Raw genomic sequence first — 22,063 nt, forward strand, 5'->3', positions numbered from 1 at the left:
AATTTGGAGGTTGTGAGGGGACTTGATAGAGATATATAAAATAACGAGAGGCACAGATGGGGTAGACAGGAAGGCACTTTTTCCCCATTAGTATAAGGGTCAGTAAGTGGGTGGAAAAATTTAATCTCCTCAAAGATTTTAACCTACAGCGAATCCTCTTGCAAGGATGCCTTCCTTGAAGAAGCTCTCTTCCTCCCTCTACAAGGATTTCAGTGAGCCCCTGTCTCACTGCACACCCCAGGTCATCTCCTCTGCACAGAAGGTCTTCAGCCACATTCTCAAACAGACTTTCCTGAAGAAGGACTGATGCCCGAAACGTTGAATCTCCTGTTCCTTGGATGCTGCCTGACCTGCTGCGCTTTTCCAGCAACACATTTTCAGCTCAGGAAAAATTTAATGTTAGAGGTAGAAGACTCGGAGGAGAGTTGAGAAAGTTTGTTTGCACAGAGTCTGGAATTCACTGCCTGAACTTCTGGCAAAGGCTGAAAACTTACATTGCATTTAAACAATGTTTATGTATTCACTTGTGTTGCTCTGGCCGCTTATTAATGCAGTCAGACCTTTGTTGACACACAATGACCCGAATGGCCCCCTTCTGTACTGTAAATGTCTACTTCATGCCCGTATCTGATTTCCCCAATGGGCAGGATATCTGTGTAATTGTGGAGTTTTGCAAGTACATTTTCTTCTGATGAAAAGACCACAGCTTGTGGTTTGTTTGATGTAAGGCATTCTTTTGATGACCAAAGCAAGCTGTTGCTTGCCAATAACATCCAATTAATTAACACAAGGGTCCTGCATTTTGTCTGTCAAACACATCTAAGTCTGTCAGCAACCTGTAATATTTATCAGGAATGATCCTCTATCTGCTGCTGTTTAAATATCAGCTTCATTCTCTGCAATATCATGTGAATGAGTCACATGACCATGGGGTTAATAAAGAAATATTCTGCTTCCAATGTGCCGATATATATCAGATACCAACTTCCACATTACACGACACCATTGATCACATGACATCAGGGTTATAGTCCAACAGGTTTATTTGAAAGAACTTTCAAATAAACCTGCTGGGCGATAACTTGGTGTTGTGTAATTCTGAACTTTGTCCACCCCAGTCCAACACTGAGAACTCCACATCAACACTGTTGATGTAAAGCACATTTCTCAGCTGCTGGCATATACTGTTTCACACAGACTTGGAGCCGGTCTGACCTAATTTGTTCACAGTGCCACTTCCACCAGCTAACTCAGAGCCTATGTTCCTTCTGTTGCTGATGCTGGGGCCAGGTTTTCTGCTTCTCAGGCAGGTGTCGATGGAAGTTCTTGGCTCAGAATATCCGCCTCAGGGCAAACAACTTCAAAAGATTGTGTTCTTGTTGCAGGGTGTGATGGGAGTTGGAGGAACGTGGGCGTGTTTGCTGGTGTTGGTGTTTGCTACATGAAATAGTTCTGAGCCAACTACAGAGGCTGCTATTTAATAGGTCACCACCGTTCTATTGGACTTTGTCCCAGTTATAGTAAAAGAAGACAGACCACCCAGCACGTGCCCCTTCTGCCCCACGACCCACCCCTGCCAACATATGTTCCAACCCAATACCCCATGGCACCTCATACTCTCCATGCCAATGTGTGCCCCTTAAAACCTAAACCCAAGACCCCTCTATCCATTTTCTTGGCCACCTATACCCCTCATATAAAGTAAGTGCCAATCTAAGTTAACCTTACGTCTCTTATAGCCTCTAGTCCAACTCTGGGAGGAGTGGATGGGGGTGGGGATGGAGGGGTTGCTGGTTAGCTCAGTTGGATGTTTTGTAATGGAGAGTGATACCGTCGGCATGAGTTCAGTTCCTGCACCATCTATCATGATCGACTGTCCTCAGTCTCTCCCTTGCCTGAGGTGTGGTGACCCTCATGTTTAACCACCATCAGTCATCTCTCTCCATAATAAGAGTTCAACCCCATGGTCCAGTAAGATTGGGGTGCCTTAATTTTTACTCCAGCCTATTCCCTTCAGTCACTTGTCCTTTGCCCTTACACCCTCTACATCACCTCACCCAGTATGGACAGACCTTAGGATCGTCCCGAGATTAAATAAAATTAAGTGTTATGTATCAATTACTGACTTAATTATGTTAAAGGAATCTCTCATTCATCCAAAAGAAATCATGCCATGTATTCGAATTCCTTCAAGTACTTAATTCCGTATAAAAACAGTGTATTCATAGTTGCACATCAAAGACTGTGAATCTCTGAACTCTTAGAATTGTCAATCAAATGTAAAATTAGAAGCCTCCCTATCCTACCCCACTGTGATAATGATAGGCTTTTGGAAGCTATCAAGCAATAATAATAATAGAAAGATAATCCTCAGGCCAATGTTAACAAATAGATCTTTGTCCTTTATTTGGCTTCTTCAGAATGACACATTGATGAAGGTAGAGCAGTGGATATGTTATACATGAAATTTAGTAAGACGTTTGATAAGGATCCCCATGGTCGGCTCATTCAGAAAGTAAGGAGGCATGAGATATGGGGAAATTTGGCTGTCTGGATACAGAATTGTCTGCCCCATACAAAACAGAGATGGCAGTAGATGGAAAGTATTTAGCCTGGAGCTTGGAAACCAGTGATGTTCCACAGGGGTCGGTTCTGGGGCCTCTGCTGCTTTGTGATTCTTTATAAATGACCTGGGAGAGAAAATGGAAGGGTGGGTTAGTAAAATTGCTGATGACACGAAGGTTGGTGGAGTTGTGAAGAATGTGGAGGGGGAGTTGTAGGTTGCGACAGGACATTGACAGGATGCAGTATTGGGCTGATAAGTGACAGATGGAGTTCAACCTGGAAATATGTGAAGTGATTCATTTTGGAAGGTGGAATTTGAGTGCAGATAATAGGTAATCTGCACTCAAATTCCACCTTCCAAAATGAATCACTTCACGTGTTTCCAGGTTGAATTCCATCTGCCACTTATCAGCCCAATTCTTCAGGGTTTTTGGCAGTGTGGAGGAACAGAGGGATCTTGGGGTTCATGCCCATCGATCCCTCAAAGTTGCTATCCAAGTTGCTAGGGTTGTGAAGAAGGTATATGCTGTGTTGGCTTTCATTAGCAGGGGTATTGAGTTTGTGAGCTACGAGGTTATGCTGCAGCTCTATAGAGCCCTGGTTAGACCATACTGGGAATATTGTGTTCAGTTCTGCTTGTCTCATTATAGGAAGGATGTGGAAGTTTTGGAGTAGATTTACCAGGATGCTGCCTGGACTGGAGGGCATGTCTTATGAAAAAGGTTGAGGGAAGTAGGGCTTTTTCATTGTAGTGAAGAAGGGTGAGAGGTGACTTGATAGAGGGGTACAAGATGATGAGAGGCATAGATAGAGTGGATAGTCAGAGACTTTTTCCCAGGGCAGAAATGGCTATCACAAGGCGGCATAATTTTGAGGTGATTGGAGGAAGGTTTATGGGAGATGTCAGAGGTAGATTCTTTACCCAGAGAGTGGTGGGTATATAGAATGCACTGCCAGCAGTGGTGGTAGAGTCAGTTACATTAGGGACATTTAAACAACTCTTGGATAGGCACATGGAAGATAGAATAACAAAGGGCATGTAGGTTAGTCTGATCCTAGAGTTGGATAAAAGGCTGGCACAACACTGAGGGCTGAAGGGCCTGTACTGTTCTGTGTTCTATGTTTTGCCCATTCTAGGATAATCTGAGGAAGATTGATCCATTTTCTGGAACAAAACCAACTTCTTCAGGGATGATACAAATAGAATTTACAATCTAACATACAGGATTCAAGACGTAATGTGAAAATTGGTAACAGACATGTTATGGTTGAATACACCCCACAAAGCCAATCAAATAGTAAGTGTAGTCAAGACAGATCCAATAGATTTCTCCACAAGCACCCTCCCCCCTCCCCCCAGATGTTAGTTACACTGTGTGTCATCCAATCTCATCAAAACCTCACAAGGGAATCCAATTCTTCACGGCTGAGTTGGGCTAGTCAGCATGGCTTTGTGCTTGGGTGATCGTGTCTCACAAATTTGATTGAGCTTACCAAGATGATGGATGAAGGCAGAATGGCAGATGTTGTCTACATGGATGTTAGCAAGGACCTCGATAAGTTCCCGCATGGTAAACTGGTTAAATCATAAGAGATCCAGGGAGAGCTAGCTAATTCCACGCAAAACTGATCTGGTGGGAGAAAACAGGGAGTGAGTGATAGAGGATTGTTGTTGGACTGGAGGCCTGTGAGCAGTAATATGCCACAAGATTCTGTTGTGGGTTCTCTATTGCTTGTCATTCATATAAATGCTTTCGTTGAGAGTATAGGAGGTATAGTTGATATGTTTGTGGATGACTCCAAAATTAGTGGCAAAGTGGACAGTGAAGAAGGTTATCTCAGAGCTCAAAGAGATCTTGACCAGATGGGCCAATGGGCCGAGAAATCGCAGGTGGAGTTTAATTTCCATAAATGTGAGGTGTTGCATCTTGGTAAGGCAAACCAGGGCAGGAACTATACAGTTAATGGTAGGGCCCTGGGGAGTGTAATCAAGAGAGGTGTCTAGATTCATTGTTCCTTGAAAATGGCGTTGCATGGAGATAGGCTGTTGAAGAAGGTGTTTTGTATACTTGCTTTCATTGGTCAAAGCATTGACTATAGGAATTAGGACGTCATATTGCAGCTGTGCAGGACATTGGTGAGGCTACTTTTAGAATACTGTGTACAATTCTGGTCACCCTTCTGTGGGCAGGCTGTTGTTAAACTGGAAAGAGTGCAAGAAATAGTTACAAGAATGTTACTAAGACTCAGGAAATTCGACGTTTCGGGCCAGAGCCCTTCATCATTTTTCCTGTTCCTTGGATGCTGCCTAACCTGCTGTGCTTTAACCAGCAACACATTTTCAGCTCTGATCTCCAGCATCTGCAGACCTCACTTTTTACTGTTACTAAGACTGGAAGGTTTCAGTTAGAACGAGAGGCTGAATATGCTGAGAACGCTTTCTCAGATCATCAGAGGCTGAGGTCTTACTTTAAAGATGTTTATAAAATCATGAGGGCCATAGTTAGGGTGAATAACCAATATCTTTCTCCGATGGTGGGGGAATCCAAACTAGAGGACATAGTTTTAAGGTGAGAAGGGAGACATTTAAAAAGCACCTGTGGGGCAACTTATTCACACAGAAGGTGGTACGTGTATGGAATGAGCTGCCAGAGGAAGTGATGGAGGCTGGTACAATAACAACACTTAAAAGGCATCTGGATGGGTATGTGAATAAGAGGGATATAGGCCAAATGCAGGCAAATGGGACTTGATTAATTTAGAATATCTGGTCAGCATGAAAGAGTTGCACTGAAGGGTCTGTTTCCATGCTATGACTGTGGCTCTAATGACATTAAGATTGTGGAGATAGTGCATGAAAGTGGCATTGAGGAGATAGCCCCGAAATGTTGACTTCTCCACCTCCTGATGCTACCTGGCTTGCTGTGTTCTTCCAGCCTCCTGCTTGTCTACATTGGATTCCAACACCTGCAGTTTTTTTGTCTCTGAGCCAGAAGGGTGGGAGCAGATTCGATGGTCAAAATGTCCTCGCCCTGTTTCCATGTTCTATGATTCTAGCTCCACCAACTGGCTGCTCCTCTGCATGGAGCTAACAAATTGCTCTTGGGATGTCTTTCAGAGCCCAATTACATAGCCAGTGACCTCTGTCACCTCTACAGCAACCCATTTCCTGCATGGAGTGTATTCATTTACTGCTAGCTGTCTCGCTCCCTCTCTCTTACTCTCTCTCTCTCTCTCTCTCACTCTCTCTCTCTGTCTCATATTAAGTGACTAAAACTGACAGTAACTAGAGAAGTGATTGCTGGGCCTCTTGCTGAGATATCTGTATCATCAATAGTCACAGGTAAGGTGCCGGAAGACTGGAGGTTGGCAAACGTGGTGCCACTGTTTAAGAATGGCGGTAAAGACAAGCCAGGGAACTATAGACCAGTGAGCCTGACCTCAGTGGTAGGCAAGTTGTTGGAGGGAATCCTGAGGGACGGGATGTACATGTATTTGGAAAGGCAAGGACTGATTAGAGATAGTCAACATGGCTTTGTGCATGGGAAATCATGTCACACAAACTTGATTGAGTTTTTTGAAGAAGTAACAAAGAAGATTGATGAGGGCATATCAGTAGATGTGATCTATATGGACTTCAGTAAGGCGTTCGATAAGGTTCACCAAGGGAGACTAATTAGCAAGGATAGATCTCATGGAATACAGGGAGAACTAGCCATTTGGATACAGAACTGGCTCAAAGGTAGAAGACAGAGGGTGATGATGGAGGGTTGTTTTTCAGACTGGAGGCCTGTGAACAGTGGGGTGACAAAAGGATCGGTGCTGGGTCCTCTACTTTTTGTCATTTACATAAATGATTTGGATGCGAGGATAAGAGGTACAGTTAGTAAGTTTGCAGATGACACCAAAATTGGAGGTGTAGTGGACAGTGAAGAGAGTACCTCAGATTACAACAGGATCTGGACCAGATGGGCCAATGTGCTGAGAAGTGGTAGATGGAGTTTAATTCAGATAAATGCGAGGTGCTGCATTTTGGGAAAGCAAATCTTAGCAGGACTTATACACTTAATGGTAAGGTCCTAGGGAGTGTTGCTGAACAAAGAGACCTTGGAGTGCAGGTTCATAGCTCCTTGAAAGTGGAGTCGCGGGTAGATAGGATAATGAAGAAGGCGTTTGGTATGCTTTCCTTAATTGGTCAGAGTATTGAGTACAGGAGTTGGGAGGTCATGTTGCAGCTGTACAGGACATTGCTTAGGCCACTGTTGGAATATTGCTTGCAATTCTGGTCTCCTTCCTATCAGAAAGATGCTGTGAAACTTGAAAGGGTTCAGAAAAGATTTACAAGGATGTTGCCAGGGTTGGAGGATCTGAGCTACGGAGAGAGGCTGAACAGGCTGGGGCTATTTTCCCTGAAGCGTCGGAGACTGAGGAGTGACTTTATAGAGGTTTACAAAATTATGAGGGGCATGGATAGGGTAAATAGACAAAGTCTTTTCCGTGGGGTTGGGGAGTGCAGAACTAGAGGACATAGGTTTAGGGTGAGAGAGGAAAGATATAAAAGAGACCTAAGGGGCAACTTTTTCATGCAGAGGGTGGTACATGTATGGAATGAGCTGCCAGAGGATCTGGTGGAGGCTGGTACAATTGCAACATTTAAAAGGCATCTGGGTGGGTATATGAATACGAGGGATTTGGAGGGATATGGGCCGGGTGCTGGTAGGTGGGACTAGATTGGGTTGGGATATCTGCTCGGCATGGACATGTTGGATCAAAGGGTCTGTTTCCATGCTGTACATCTCTATAACTCTATAACCTGTGAATTGTTCTGAAGTGGAGGTGCCAGTGTTGGACTGGGGTGGACAAAGTCTGACCTGAGATGTCACCTTTTGTATCTGATGAAGGGTATATGCCCGAAACGTTGTTTCTCCTGCTCCTCGGATACTGCCTGACCTGCTGTGCTTTTCCAGCACCACACTTTTCAATTTTGTATCTCTACCTGATATGAAGCTCAGAAAGCTAGGCACACACTGATAAAGTCTTAATTATCTCAGGACAGTGACTTGAAACAGATCATGAATTTCATCTCAAGCAATCTAAACTTGCCTCTGTTTTCCAACAGAGCTCTCCATCAGCCACTTTAGGTTTGTTCCCTACATTTACACCAATTGTATGATCCTGTGAACTCTCTGCCCATGAACCCTGTATCAATGTGCCCTCCCTCACTGCATCTGATGAAGGAGCATCACCCAAATGCATGTGATTTCAAAGAAACCTGTTGGACTATAACCTGGTGTCGCTGACTTTGAATTGTTCAGAGTGTCCTACTGGAAACCTCTATTATTTCTTGGCGTGTTCCTTGGCAGTATTGAGTGTGACATGGTTGTTCTCTGAAGGTTCCAACAATCACCTGTTGCTAGTTTGCACAGTATAGTTTGATAGAGGAGAAATGGAATTTACTCACTTCTGAAACCATACATGAATTAAACTAATAGCTGAATGCAAATCTGATTGGAATATACCTGTACTTCAAACGTCACATCCTGACCTGAGATGGGAAAGTTATTTCATGCATAATATTTAAAGCTAATTAAGAATGTGATTTTTTTTCTCAAATGAAATAGAATGCAATAAGTAACCTTTGTTGACCAGTGTTGACTGAATATCAATGTTTACATCGTGCAGTGCGTCCAGATGATATGCTTGGTCCTCAAATACCACTGGAATAAAAATATTTTTGTGAAGCTGATTTTATTTTTATGATTCCTAATGTTACTTGAAAACACTGGCTTTTGAATCCCATTGCATTCAATGCACTAGATGGCAGTCTGCTCCCTTAGTTACAAAACTGGTTGAAAGTAATTACTTAGAGATGTACAAATTGAGTTGATCTTCTGATCTACTCTCTAGTCATCTGCGACTGGATTTGTGTGAACTATTTATCCACTAATTTTCACTGGTCACTTCAGATCAATGACACACCAACAAGGGATTTTGCTATGACAACACCAAGAAAACTCAACTGTACTATCAGAGAATAAATTATGATGAATGACCGGAGAAGGCTGAGCCTGTAGGAGAAGCACAGTTTATCTCATCGTTTAAAAAGCTTAAATCTATTTGTACGCCTTTCTGGCAGACATCCTGAGCCATCTATTTGGCTGTTTTTTTTATTTGTTCAGAGGGTGTGGGAACAGCTGGCTGGGTCAGCATTTATTGCCCATCCCTAATTGCCCTAGAAAAGGAGCTGATGAACTGACTCCTTGAATTGCCACAGTCTTTGGTAATGACATGATAATCACCCCAAAGTCTAGGAAGAACTTCAATTCGCTTGATACACAACTGATAAATGCAGTCCAATCTCTGAAGCATTGGGTAGAAGTTAGTTGGGATGGTGAACTTAATTTATGCAATTTGTGGTTTAATAAGATGCTAATATATGCATACAAGCTTCTTGTGACCCGCTGGACTGTATACACATTCACAGAATCATTGAAGGTGGAAGGAGAGATCAGATACTAAGTATATCTACCTCTAATACAATTACATCCCTCCTTGAGTAAGGGGATCAAAATTGAATGCAATACTTGAGATGTGACTTCACTAATGCTTTGTTCAGTTGCAATAGCACTCTCCTACTCTCACACTCGATTCCTTAACTGCATTGACAGCGAGAATCATGTTCTCACGTCTTGGGAGTGGGACCCAAAAACACATAATTCTGACCCAAAGACACTGCACCACAGCTGACATTGATATATTTATATAATACATCACTGTAACGAAATGAAAGTATTAACAAAAGTTAAAAATGATAGGGAGTAGATAGATAGGTGAGTATCCAATTTCTTTCCCTTATTTGCTCTGGGACACTTTATTGGCTTGCTAAGTAATAGGATTACGAATATCTGAGCAGTACGCGGTGTCCTTATTGATGAGGAGAACAGTGTGACTTACTGCAGTACAAAGTGATGAGATATAATCCAAAAATTTCCACTAATAAAAGATGTATAACTGTTCTTAACCTTTCATTGTTGGATAGAATTCAAGAACGAAATGGAATCGGAGGTCAATTGCACAGCACAGCTCCGGACGCATGTGCAGAGAGATCCATGGAACATCCCCAGTGGAGCGCACAACCTCATCCAGGCTATTACAAGATTTGTAGAAGGTTAGTGACATGTGCTGACAGATTCTGAAATTTATTATCCTCGTTATAAAATAAATCCATTTTCTGGGCAACGAGATGACTTCATCGTACCAAAGATTTGTTTTGGAATCAGTTGTTGCATCATCCAGTAAAATACGTCATTTTTTTATAAATTTCATTTCAGGTTTTAGCAACGTCTGTGCAATTAATATGTAATATAAAATAATTGTACATAGTTATATTGTATATATAAGGAGCAACAATAAATTTAAAAATAACATTACTCTCACACAAAAGATAGGTTGATTTTTAACATTAAAAATACGACACTTAAGACAGTTCTGTATAAATGTAGCTTTCTTCAGGCCTCATTTTACTGTCAGTATAATGTGCATCTTAGAATTCAATGTAAGCTGTGTCATTCAATTTTAATCCTGATTGTGTTCCTTATTCTGAAGTCACACAACACCAGGTTATAGTCCAACAGGTGTATTTGAAATCACAAGCTTTCGGAGCGACGCTCCTTCATCAGGTGAAGACATCTGACTTTGTCCTTCCAGATCCAAAACCGGCATCTCCACATCATGTCTTCCTTATGACATCATTCTAAAACTTAAAAAAGGGAAAATTTAGTTCGATAGATTGTCTTCAAAGTTGTTGTGTGGAAGTTCAGTATTGATCAATAAAATGTTTTCAGTAATACTCAAGTATCTTTCTTAACAATACTGAAATTGATGTAGAAATGCAGGTACAAAGAACAGTGCAGCACAGAAATAGGCCCTTTCCCCCACCAAGCCTACACTGACAGGGAGCCTTGCCAAACCTTTTGCCTCTACATGATCCGTATCCCTCTATTTCCTGCCTTTTCATATATTAGTCTAAGTGCCTCTTAAATGTTGTTATTGTATCTGCTTCAACAACCTCCTCTAGCTGGATATCTGTTTAAGTTGCCAATGAATCGGAAAAATTATATTGTCAAGCTGAAATTAGCAGAAGTGCTCTCAAATGAACAATGTACCAGTCTTTGGAGGTTTATTCAATCACATCTAACTGCAGACAGGCATGACAGAAACCTATAAAGAGCCAGGAGTAATGTTGCAAAAAGTGTGGTGCTGGAAAAGCACAGCCGGTTAGGCAGCATCCGAAGAGCAACAGTGTCGACGTAAGCTCTTCATCAGGAATGCTCCTCTGCGTGGGGAGGCATGGCACTAGGGGGTAATGCTGCCTGACCTGCTGTGCTTTTCCAGCACCACACTTTCTGACTCTGTTCTCCAGCATCTGCAGTCCTCACTTTCTCCCGTGTGTAACGTCACCAGTTTAAGGCCTTTACACCACTTTCTCAATCTGGTTATCCAGAACAGAATTGATTTCAGTCTTGAAATTTTCAGTTGATGCAGCGTCTAGAATCTCTGGAGCATTGAGTCTGAGATTCCAAAACAATGAAAAAGTACTTAGAATCCCGAAAGTCTGGAAGCAGGCTATTTGGCCTGTTAGGTCCACACTGACCCTCCCAACCAGTCTCACCCCCCCCCCCCCCCCCCCCCCCTTACCCCATCTCTGCATTACCCAATGCTAATCCACCCATCCTGGACACTATGGGCAACTTGGCACAGCCTATGGGAGGAAATTGGAGCACCCAGAGACCACAGGGACAATGTGCAAACTCCACACAGACAGCAGGAATCGAACCGGCATCTTTAGTGCTGTGAGGCAACACTGCTACTCTCTGTGCTGTCCATACTTGCTGATTGCCTAAATTGTCCAACTCGAATTTTACGATTGTGTCATATTGATCTTGATCCCTCCATTCGAAAATAGTTTTGCTGTTTCTAACTTAGTGAGTCTCTATCATTTTAAAAACATGGATGACATTTCTAGTTAAGTTCAGGAGAAAATGAATCAAAATTTATGCCAGCTAACATTCCGCGGTGGTCCCTAGCATTTGTTGTTTTCAGTGCAGATTTCAGCATGAACAGTAATTTGTTCCAAAAATGTATGCTATCTGAGCTTGCAGTTGATACATGTGTTAGAAATAAAAAGCCTTTGCCTGTCCCAGCGCTTGACACATTGGCTAACAAAACATTGACAGAATACAAATAAAACTCAAAAGGCTGCAAAAATATTTTTTCTTCTCTTTGTGCACGTCTCCATATCGACAATAAATTGCTTTCCACTTACGACAGAAGGTGCTAGACTGCTATCGACTGTGAAGCTAAGTTTGACATTTTGAGACAAATTTTTGGCTAGCAATGTGCCATTTTAAATCAGAACACTACTTCCAGTCACTAGTGAGCTCGAAGCTGTAAAAACGTGCACCATATTTAAGTGTGACTTGGAGGTGACTGAAGATAGCATTTGATTTGTATAGAGTTATAGGACGTGAGCAACTCTGACAGAATAATGATGATATATGTGGTCCTTCAACAATTTAATGCAATTCCCCTTGTTCACAGAAAAAACAGTTTTAATCATTCTGGATTCAATTCTTAAATGAATTGAATTTTCTTTATGATTTAGACCATACAATTGAAGCTCATGGAGAGATATTTTGCTTTTAAACAGCAGCTAGGCATAAATATAAATAAGTGTTTATAATCTCTCCATGTTGGCTGACATTTCTGAATGTGTTCAGAGAACAGACAAATTCGTTTATCTGTCTAGTGCCACAATCAGACTCAAAATGTACAGTACTTTTGATCTCGGATAAAAAAAAAATCTGAAATGATGCTACCTTTTCAAAGATTAGTCATTATAGTCAAAAAGATCAAATGATTTGTTATGTTACATTTGTGCAATTGTACAGTATGCTTTTCAACAAAATACTATGGAACACTTTAAGGTGCTAGATTAAGTCCTCAGTCTATACTGATTAAGGGAATTTGAGATGAGGAGGCATTAGGAACAACTTAATTGGTCTCAGCACCAACAGCAAGACAATAGAGGCTTAAAAACAGTTCCTTATGGTCACATCTCTGTACCATAAACAGAGTTTGATAAGGTTCCACATGGTAGGCTTTTGGAGAAAATGGGGAGGCATGGGACTAAGGGTGATTTAGCAGTTTGGATTAGAAATTGGTTTTCTGTAAGAAGGCAGCGAGTAGTGGTTGATGGAAAATATTCAGCCTGGAGTCCGGTTACTCGTGGTACGCCACAAGGATCTGTTTTGGGACCACTGCCGTTTGTCATTTTTTAAATGATTTGGATGCAGGCATAGGTGGATGGGTTAGTAAGCTTGAAAATGGCAGTAAAGTCAGTGGACAGTGTGAAAGAATGTTGCAGGTTGCAGGGGGACTTGGATAAACTGCAGAATTGGGCTGAGAGATGGCACATGGAGTTCATTGCAGATAAATGTGAGGTGATGCACTTTGGGAAGAATAACAGGAAGGCAGAGTACTGGGTCAATGGAAAGATTCTTGGTCGGGTAGATGTCCAGAGAGACCTTGGTGTCCATGCACATAGATCCCTAAAAGTTGCCACCCACGTTGATAGTGCTGTTAAAAAGGCATTTGGTGTGTTAGGTTTTATTGGTAGAGGGATTGAGTTCCGGAGCCATAATGTCATGCTGCAACTGTACAAAACACTAATGCGGCCACACTTCAGGTCACCCCATTATAGGAAGGATGTGGAATCATTGGAAAAGGTGCAGAGGAGATTTACCAGGATGTTGCCTGGTCTGGAGGGAAGGGCTTATGAGGAAAGGCTGAGGGACTTGGGTCTGTTTACATTGGACAGAAGAAGGCTAAGAGGGGATTAAATAGAGACATACAAGATGCTCAGAGGATTAGATAGATGGGCAGTGAGAGTGTTTTTTCCTCGGATGATGACATAGTATGAGGGGACATAGCTACAAATTGAGGGGTGACAGATTTAAGACAGATTTCAGAGGCAGGTTCTTTACTCAGGGAGTGGTAAGGGCATGGAATGCCCTACCTGCCAGTGTAGATAACTGAGCCACATTAGGGGCATTTAAACAGTGCTTGTATAAGCATATGGATGATGATGGGATAGTGTTGGGGGATGGCTTTAGATTAGTTCAAAGGTTGGGGCAACATCGAGGGCCGAAGGGCCTGTTCTGCGCTGTATTGTTCTATGTTCTATATGTTGGAAAAGATTTTCTTTTTCATCAACAGAGTTATAACTTCAAGTTCAAGTGTGATAGTCCCAATCACTTTCTGTCTTGAAGAGATGTATAGTTGAGATTTCAAAGAACTTTACCTGAGCTCTTCGCACAAACCTTGAACTTTACCTGAGTCTGACTGTCTTCAGAGAAAAGTTTGTCTTTCAGAGAAAACTCCAAGTTTGAAAGGAATAGTATTGCATTCAAAATTATAGAATCATAGGATCCCTATAGTGCAGAAAGAGGCCGTTCAACCCATTGAAGTCTGCACTGACCCTTCGGGAAGAGCATTCCACCCAGACCTAACCTTATCACCGTAACTCTGTATGTACCATGGCTAATCCACCTAATCTGCACATGTTTGGACTTCTAGAACTGGAGCTTCTAACGTAGTCTTAAACATTTCTGCTGAATTTATCAAGCCAAAAAAGACCAATATTTCCAGCCAATTTGTCAGGACCCGACATGGATTAGAAGCAACCAGGCAAACGTGAGGGCTGCAGACGCTGGAAGCATCACCAAATGCATAAACTATGCACCGTATCACACACACAATATCTCCTTTCACCAATAAGTTCCCAAAGTAAGAAGGTCAAATTTACCATAAATAATGAAGAAATTGGTAAAGGTTGCTCTTTATCACTTGGGTGCTCCCTGACCTGCTGTGATCCCCAACATTTGTTGTTTCCAGGGCAGATTCCAGCATCTGTAGTAATGTGCTCCTAGATCTCCAACAAAGTTCAATAGGAACCATTAGGAACAAAATTAAATTTGCATATACTCAGAGCATTTTGAAGAACTTTAGAGAATGAAATAATGAAATAATTTATTAGGCAGAGCCTCTATCAATATTATATTATTGCCTATTATGCACTGATTACATGAGTAATGCCATAGAACTATTGTTGGAAATGATATGAATACTTAATTTCTCTAACAAGTCTCTCACCTGTAGGTAAAAGTACATTGATTGAAATGTCACTCAGTGGATTAAGAAATAATTAATCTTATTTCATAAGATTTAAAAGGAAGATTTAAAAATATCACAAGCTCAGATGATTATATTACAGGACAAGTCAGATACCAGAGGGCTCTGAGAGATCATTTTTTTAAAAGTTGAGTTGATGTGATCACTGAAACATAGGGCTGAACCTTACTTTATTTTGGCTACATAACCCTCATCGTAAAGCACTGTGAGTTTTTCACGGTATTTTACCAAACTTGTCTCATTCATTACCTATCCCACTCCTGTGGTGTTTTTTGCACGTGATATCTGTCCCACGTTACCATGCATCATTCCCACACTTTGCCACACAGCGGGTATCTGCTGCAAGACTGGCAATCCCTTGTGTTCACACCATCCTTATAAGGCCATTGTGCACCTGATGCACACTGGAATTCTAAAGCTGTTCTGTGTGGTCAGGGACAGAGGGGGGACATGTTGGAGAAGGGGAGGAATGCACTGACACTCTCCAACACGGTGGTCCAAAGGAGAGGAGTCCATTCTCTGCAGCACTGGCAACACCAACAGCCCCTGCCAATCTGGTCTGAGTTTGCTGCTTGGGTCAGTGCTACCTCTAGGGTGCAGAGGAACAGACGTCCAGTGCCGCAAAAATGTCAAAGGCCTGATTAAGTATCACACTCTGCTCTCTGCCACTTCACACACACACCCTATCTCTGCAACTGCACCCACTTCCCACCAAGACTTATACTGTCACTACTTGGAGATGCTGGTGTTGGACTGGGGTGTACAAAGTTAAAAATCACACAACACCAGGTTATAGTCCAACAGGTTTAATCGGAAGCACACTAGCTTTCGGAGCACCACTCCGAAAGCTAGTGTGCTTCCACTTAAACCTGTTGGACTATAACCTGGTGTTGTGTGATTTTTAACTGTCACTACTGCACGCAACCTTTGCTCTCTCACTGTCACATTGCTCCCTCCACACCCTAGCCAATCTCCCACTCCACTAGCCCCACATGTCATCTGCCTCTACAGTTCTACAGAACTCCCTACGCCACCTTTTCCCCCCACATGCACCATGACTAACAATGTGGAGGCTGGTACAATTAGAACATTTAAAAGCCATCTGGATGGGTACATCAGTGGGAAGGATTTTTGAGAGATATGGGCCAAACTCTGGCAAAAGATCTAAGGCAGTTTGGGATGTCTAGCTGGCATAGACGATTTGGACTGAAGGGTCTCTTTCCGTGCTGAATGACTCTGACTTTATGATGAGTTTATTATCTAAACAAAGGATATTAATTGAAGATATAATCACTGGTTAACATACACGGTCAGTAATATCCCCTAAAAGCCAAAAAACATAAACATAATGTGTGTGTAAATGTGGAAGGTTCTGAAGTCTATAGTTCTGAGGTTCTAGTGCATGTGGTCAAATCACCACAGGGCTGTCTCTGGCATCATGATAGATAGAGTTCGCTCAGGAAATGCAATATTGGAAAGTTCCTGCAATCACTCTTCCAAAAGAACTGATAGGTTTCACTCTCAACTCACAACGAGACTTTTTCAAAAATACGAGAGATCAGCTGGGCAGCCCAGACTCTCGATCTTCTTGTTCCCCAACGAATTCTAGATTCCACAGCACTATCCTGCCACTTACTGTTCAAACAGATCCAGGCATGGTCTGCAGCAAGTCAAGGGGTTATCACCTTCCATGTGATTTCTAGACAGCCAAATCTCCAATGTCCATAGTGACCATTCAAATAACTCTTTAAACTTGTTACTCTAAGTATATCCACAAACTGGTTAAGAAAAATAATTCCTCAACTACTTAGAAAGTAAGCTTTCCAAGGGAGATTAAATATCAAGTGTCAGCCCATAATAAATCACATTAGGTCTCCCCACTTCCTGTGGCCCAGGGGATGACAGTGCATAACAGGGCAGATTAGCTCCTAAGGATGGTGCTCACATCTGGATCCTCACCTACTATGAGGAGAGAATCCTGGCTCTCACAAGAGAGTCACATCAAGACCATGTTTGACCAGATGTGTTAGAAGGAACCCAAGCCAAAACTTGAGTCAGTGGGAATCTGAGCAATCTCTCTGCAGGTTGGAGTCATACCTGGCACAAGTACAATGGTCATAGTTGTTGGAGGTCAGACATTTCAGCTCCAGGACATCGCTGCAAGAGTTCCTCAAGGTCCAGCTAGCTATAGCTGCTTCTTCAATGGTCTTCCCAATCATTATAAGGTTGGGGGATGTTCTCTGATGACTGCACAACATTCAGCATTATTCGAGACCCCTCAGGTACTGAGGCAGTCAGCATTCAAATGGAGCAAGTCCCACAGCTCAGAGGCAGACCTTGAAGGTGGCCACTCCTGACATGCAGTTGTCCATTTGTCTGACTCCAAACTCTTCCCCAAATTGGCTGGCCTTGCTGCAGCCCTAGTTACCCCCAAAGATTCTATCTTAGTGGGCGCTTTCTCATGAGGCGAATTGTGACGCAGACACTTCATATTTGGTTGACACTTGGTTCCAAGGATGACGGATTTTACTGCAGTGTCCAAGTGGGGAGGCTTTGTGTTTTTGACTTGGAGTAGAAGAGATTTGATAGAGGTGTACGGGTTTCTGAGCTAGAAGTAGTGAAAGGCTGTTTTCTGAGCTAGGCTAACACAGTTTTAGGGTCAGATTTACAGGCGGAAATGTGTCTTAGAGTCAGAGAGATCCAGAGCACAGAAAAAGGACGTTTGGCCCATCGAGTCTGTGCTGGTTAAGAACAACCACCTAACTATTATATTTCCCCAATACTTGGCTCATCTCCCACCTTTACTGGTAGAAGAATAAGAGGTGACCTTATTGACATATATAATGTTCTTACGGGACCTGACAGGGTAGATGTAGGGAGGTGGTTTCTCATGTGGGACCAGAGGACATAGTAAGAGTGAAAAAGCTTTTCCTCTCATGTGCTCTCAAATCTCCTGGCCCTTCTGTGCCTCTGTGATGAAGAATCTTTTTTAATGCAACAATTATTAATTACCTCAGGGTGGAAGCAGATGGTAGCTGTGATTTTAAAAGGAAAATGGATGACCCTTGAAGTACATGCACTAGCTTCCAAATGGTGTTGTGTGATTTTTAACTTTGTACACCCCAGTTCAACACCGCCATCTCCAAATCATCAGGAAATGGGACAGACTATTCACCAGAGAGGGCATTGATTCAATGGCATGAATCCTTTCTCACTGTGCCTTTAGGACTCTGATTTTTGTTTAGAATATATATATGGGCATCTTTAGCCAGGTCGGCATTTACTGAAGGGTTTGACCCAAGTTCCCGGAACATTAGCTGAGTTTCTGGATTAACTATTCTAGTGATAATACCACTAAGCCATCACCTCCCCAATATCGGGAGATTTGTGCAGATACCTGTTTGTTTTGTTGCAATGCGTGTGGTTGTATATGAGGATTGTAACATTGCTGTCCTGAAATGCCCTTTATAATCAAATTGTTTTACTTTCAGAGGTGAAGATTCGAGTATTCCTGGCTCTCCTTGAACAGACAGGTAACACCATAACTCATTCATTTGAAACCAGTTATTTGAGAGGATAAATCAGAACTAAGATAAATCAGAGCATGCTACGAGCAGGCTGTACACGATTTGTGGTCTTTTATCTATATTGGAGGTAAGGTACATCCTATGCGTGTCAGAGTAGTTTAATAAGCAGTGATCATGCTTGAACCGTGCAGAGAGCAGGTTGTAACAGGAGCCTTGTCTCTCGACCTTTAAGTTTGATACCACGTTGGGATGCAAGTTTATTTTTCTTCAAATAAATATTAGAACACTTCAGGCTCTGCTCTGTCATTCCGTGAGACCTGATAATCCTCAACTCCACTATCCTGCCTTTTCCCCTTCCGATTCAAATCTGTCCATCTCAGTCTTGAATATACTTAATGACCCAGCCTCAACAGCCCTCTGTGGTAAAGAATTCTGTAGATTTGCAAAACTCTGAAGAAATTCCTCCTTTTCTCTGTGACCCCGTACTATGCCCTCTGTTCCTATTCTCTCCCACAGGAGTAACCACCTCTCTGCAACTACCTTGTCAAGTCCCCTAAGAATCTTTTATGTTTCAATAAGGTCACCTCTCATTCTTCTAAACTCCAATGAGTACAGGCCCAACTCAATCTCTCCTCATGACACAGTCCCTCCATACATACCTGGGATTGATGTAGTGAACCATCTCTCGACTGACCCCAGTGTCAAAATGGCTTTCCATATGGGGACAGAAACTGTTTATAGTATTCCAGGTATGGTCTGACTTGTACCTTGTATCATTTTAGCAACTTCTCTGGACTGCCTCCAATGCTAATCTGTCTCTCCTTAGATAAGGGGCTCAAAACCTTTCACAGTATACCAACTGTGGCCTGACTAGCATCTTGCACAGTTTTAGCAATGTCTCCCTGACTCTCGTACTCCATTCCATTTGAAATAAAGGCCAGAAGCCTATTTATCTTCCGTCTTACTTGCTGAACTTGGACACTAGCTTTTTGAGATTCTTGTACAAAGACTCCCAAATCCCTCTGCACCCATAGTTCTTTGCAGTGCACTGTGTATTAAAGGAACGATCTTATTAAAACAGTGTTATTGCTACATTGCATTTCAGCAGCTACATCAAAATGTGATACAAAACTGCAGGATAGTTGGGGAATTCCAATACAATCGATTGAAGTCTGGTAACCAAAGAGGGATTCTCATACTACCTGTGCCTGACACTGACAATTTATAGAGAACTACTTTTTAAAATCCTCATCACAGAAGGATTCATGGTGCTACATTAAGTCATTGAAAATTCTGATTAAAAAATTGACAGGTCAATTCGTTCTTGATTAATGAATGGAAATAACTGCATTCTGAGGGAATGTCAATAGGTTAACGTTAAGAGAATAAAAATGAGAATGTGTGCTTGTGTTTCAGAACTTGGCCGTTTCTTCCAGGCCACACATGGTTTGGAGAACTCAAACAAAAGGCATAAATTGTTGGAGAAACTCAGCAGATTTGGCAGAATCTGTGGGAAGAAAGCAAAGTTAATGTTTCGAGTTTGGTGACTCTGCATTTCATTTTGGAGACAACTGTATAATTCACCGTCCTGAGGAAGGCTCACTCGACCAGAAACATTAACTCTTAATTCCTCTCCACAGATGCTGCTGGACCTGCTGAGCTTTTCCAGCAACTTCTGTTTAATTCACTACTCTCACTGACCTACGTACGATATTCAATACAAATTAAAAAAAGCTATTTGTTGCACAGTGATGCATTGTATTTGCAGAAGTGCTGGAAAAGCTTATCACATTTTAACAGATTTTTCTTTTAAATGCTCCTTCTGTAGCTTTTATTGGAAAGCTTTCATTCAGAACAGTGTAATTTATTGGCCCTTAAGGTGTGGTGGAAATTCCTCAAAGTGGTGATCCCTTGAATAGTTACAGTAATTCAGTCTGTCTGATTTTCCTGTCAAAATTTCTTGTGAAAGTGAAGGAACGATGCTGGAGGGGAGGTGGGGATCCTCCAATCTGCTGCAGTGTAAAATCAGCCAATTCATTCAGGAACAACAAATAATGCCAAAAAGCTGCTGGGATAATGCTGCTGCCCAACTGATGCTAATCCAGGAGTCAGCAGAATTGTGTTTTTTTCAAATTACATTAGTTCTCAGTTGCAACTCACAATTTTTTTATTCAGTTGGTGCTCAATTTTGTATATACTCTGTAATCAAGAGAACAAGTATAAATTACAGTGTGGTTTTTTTATATTTCTCATGGAGCTCATTATGATGAATCTTTTTCACTTCTGGAGTTGTGTGTTCCAGTAATGCTGATGCACATTTAGTATTTTTAGTTTTGTCACTGTCGTTTTGTGAGTTTTCAGTGATAGTGCAGTTTCTTTTTCTTTGACACAGTTCTTATGTAATGTAACATGAAAATAAAAGAAGGTCAAACACTAAGACAGGGACGGTAAGTTAGGCAAACACACAAAATGGAGATCTTAGAATCCCTATAAGTCCACACCGACCCTCTAAAGCATAGCACACCCAGACCCATTCCCCCACATTTATCCCTGAGTAATGCCCCTAACCTATACATGGGCGGCACGGTGGCACAGTGGTTAGCTCTGCTGTCTCACAGCGCCAGGGACCTGGGTTCAATTCCCGACTCAGGCGACTGACTGTGTGGAGTTTGCACGTTCTCCCCGTGTCTGCGTGGGTTTCCTCCGGGTGCTCCGGTTTCCTCCCACAGTCCAAAGATGTGCGGGTCAGGTGAATTGGCCATGCTAAATTGCCCATAGTGTTAGGTAATGGGTAAATGTAGGGGTATGGGTGGGTTGCGCTTCGGCGGGTCGGTGTGGACTTGTTGGGCTGAAGGGCCTGTTTCCACACTGTAAGTAATCTAATCTAATCTAATCCCTAGACACTATGGCCAACTTAGCATGGCCAATTCACCTAACCTGCACATCTTTGGACTGTGGGAGGAAACCAGAGCAAACCCACACAGACACAAGGAGAACAGGCAAATTTCACACCGACACTAGCCCAAGGCTGGAATCAAACCCGGGTCCCTGGTGCTTCGAGACAGCAGTGCTAACCACTGAGCCACCGTTCCACCCCTGTATTGGACAGGCATAATTGGCAGTAACTAGTGTAACAAGTGGGTAAAGAAGATAAAAAAGCAACCGGGAAAAGAATAGCAGAAGGAAAGGTCAAAGCGAGCTCTGAGAAAGAGGAGAAATGAAAAACAGAAAAAAGATGCAAATATTAGAGAAAGGAAAAATTTTAAAAACAGCCAAAAAGCAAAAGATTGGATGATGTAAGCTAATAGGAGTTGACTGTATGCTATATATCATAGTTCTGAGATTAGATTCCTTACAGTGTGGAAACAGACCCTTCGGCCCAACAAGTCCACATTGACCTTCTGAAGAGTAACCCACCCAGACCCATTTCCCTCTGACTAACGGACCTAACACTAGGGGCAATGTAGCACAGCCAGTTCACCTGACCTGCACATCTTTGGATTGTGGGAGGACACCAGAGCACCCGGAGGAAACCCACACAGACACTGGGAGAATGTGCAAACTCCACATGGATAGCCACCTGAGGCTGGAATCGAGCCCAGGTCCCTGGCTCTGTGAGGCAGCAGTGCTAACCACTGAGCCACCGTGCCACCTGCAATTGTCAGCTAACAGGACTCTATTTGCAAAGATTAAAAGTTAGGTTAAAGGAGGAGAAAGCG

At 42.4% G+C, this 22,063-nt stretch overlaps 1 protein-coding gene across 1 annotated transcript in view; it reads left to right on the plus strand.

The window, feature by feature from the left end:
• prex2 (phosphatidylinositol-3,4,5-trisphosphate-dependent Rac exchange factor 2) overlaps positions 1 to 22,063 on the plus strand; it is a 358,894-nt gene that overhangs the window by 226,266 nt on the left and 110,565 nt on the right. Inside the window, exons 30-31 of the mRNA XM_060824113.1 lie at positions 9,605 to 9,733; positions 18,309 to 18,350. Coding sequence (XP_060680096.1) covers positions 9,605 to 9,733; positions 18,309 to 18,350 — 171 coding nt within the window. The remainder of the gene's footprint in view (positions 1 to 9,604; positions 9,734 to 18,308; positions 18,351 to 22,063) is intronic.

The sequence above is a fragment of the Hemiscyllium ocellatum genome, chromosome 4 (assembly GCF_020745735.1).
Source record: "Hemiscyllium ocellatum isolate sHemOce1 chromosome 4, sHemOce1.pat.X.cur, whole genome shotgun sequence".
Taxonomy (NCBI): Eukaryota; Metazoa; Chordata; class Chondrichthyes; order Orectolobiformes; family Hemiscylliidae; genus Hemiscyllium; species Hemiscyllium ocellatum.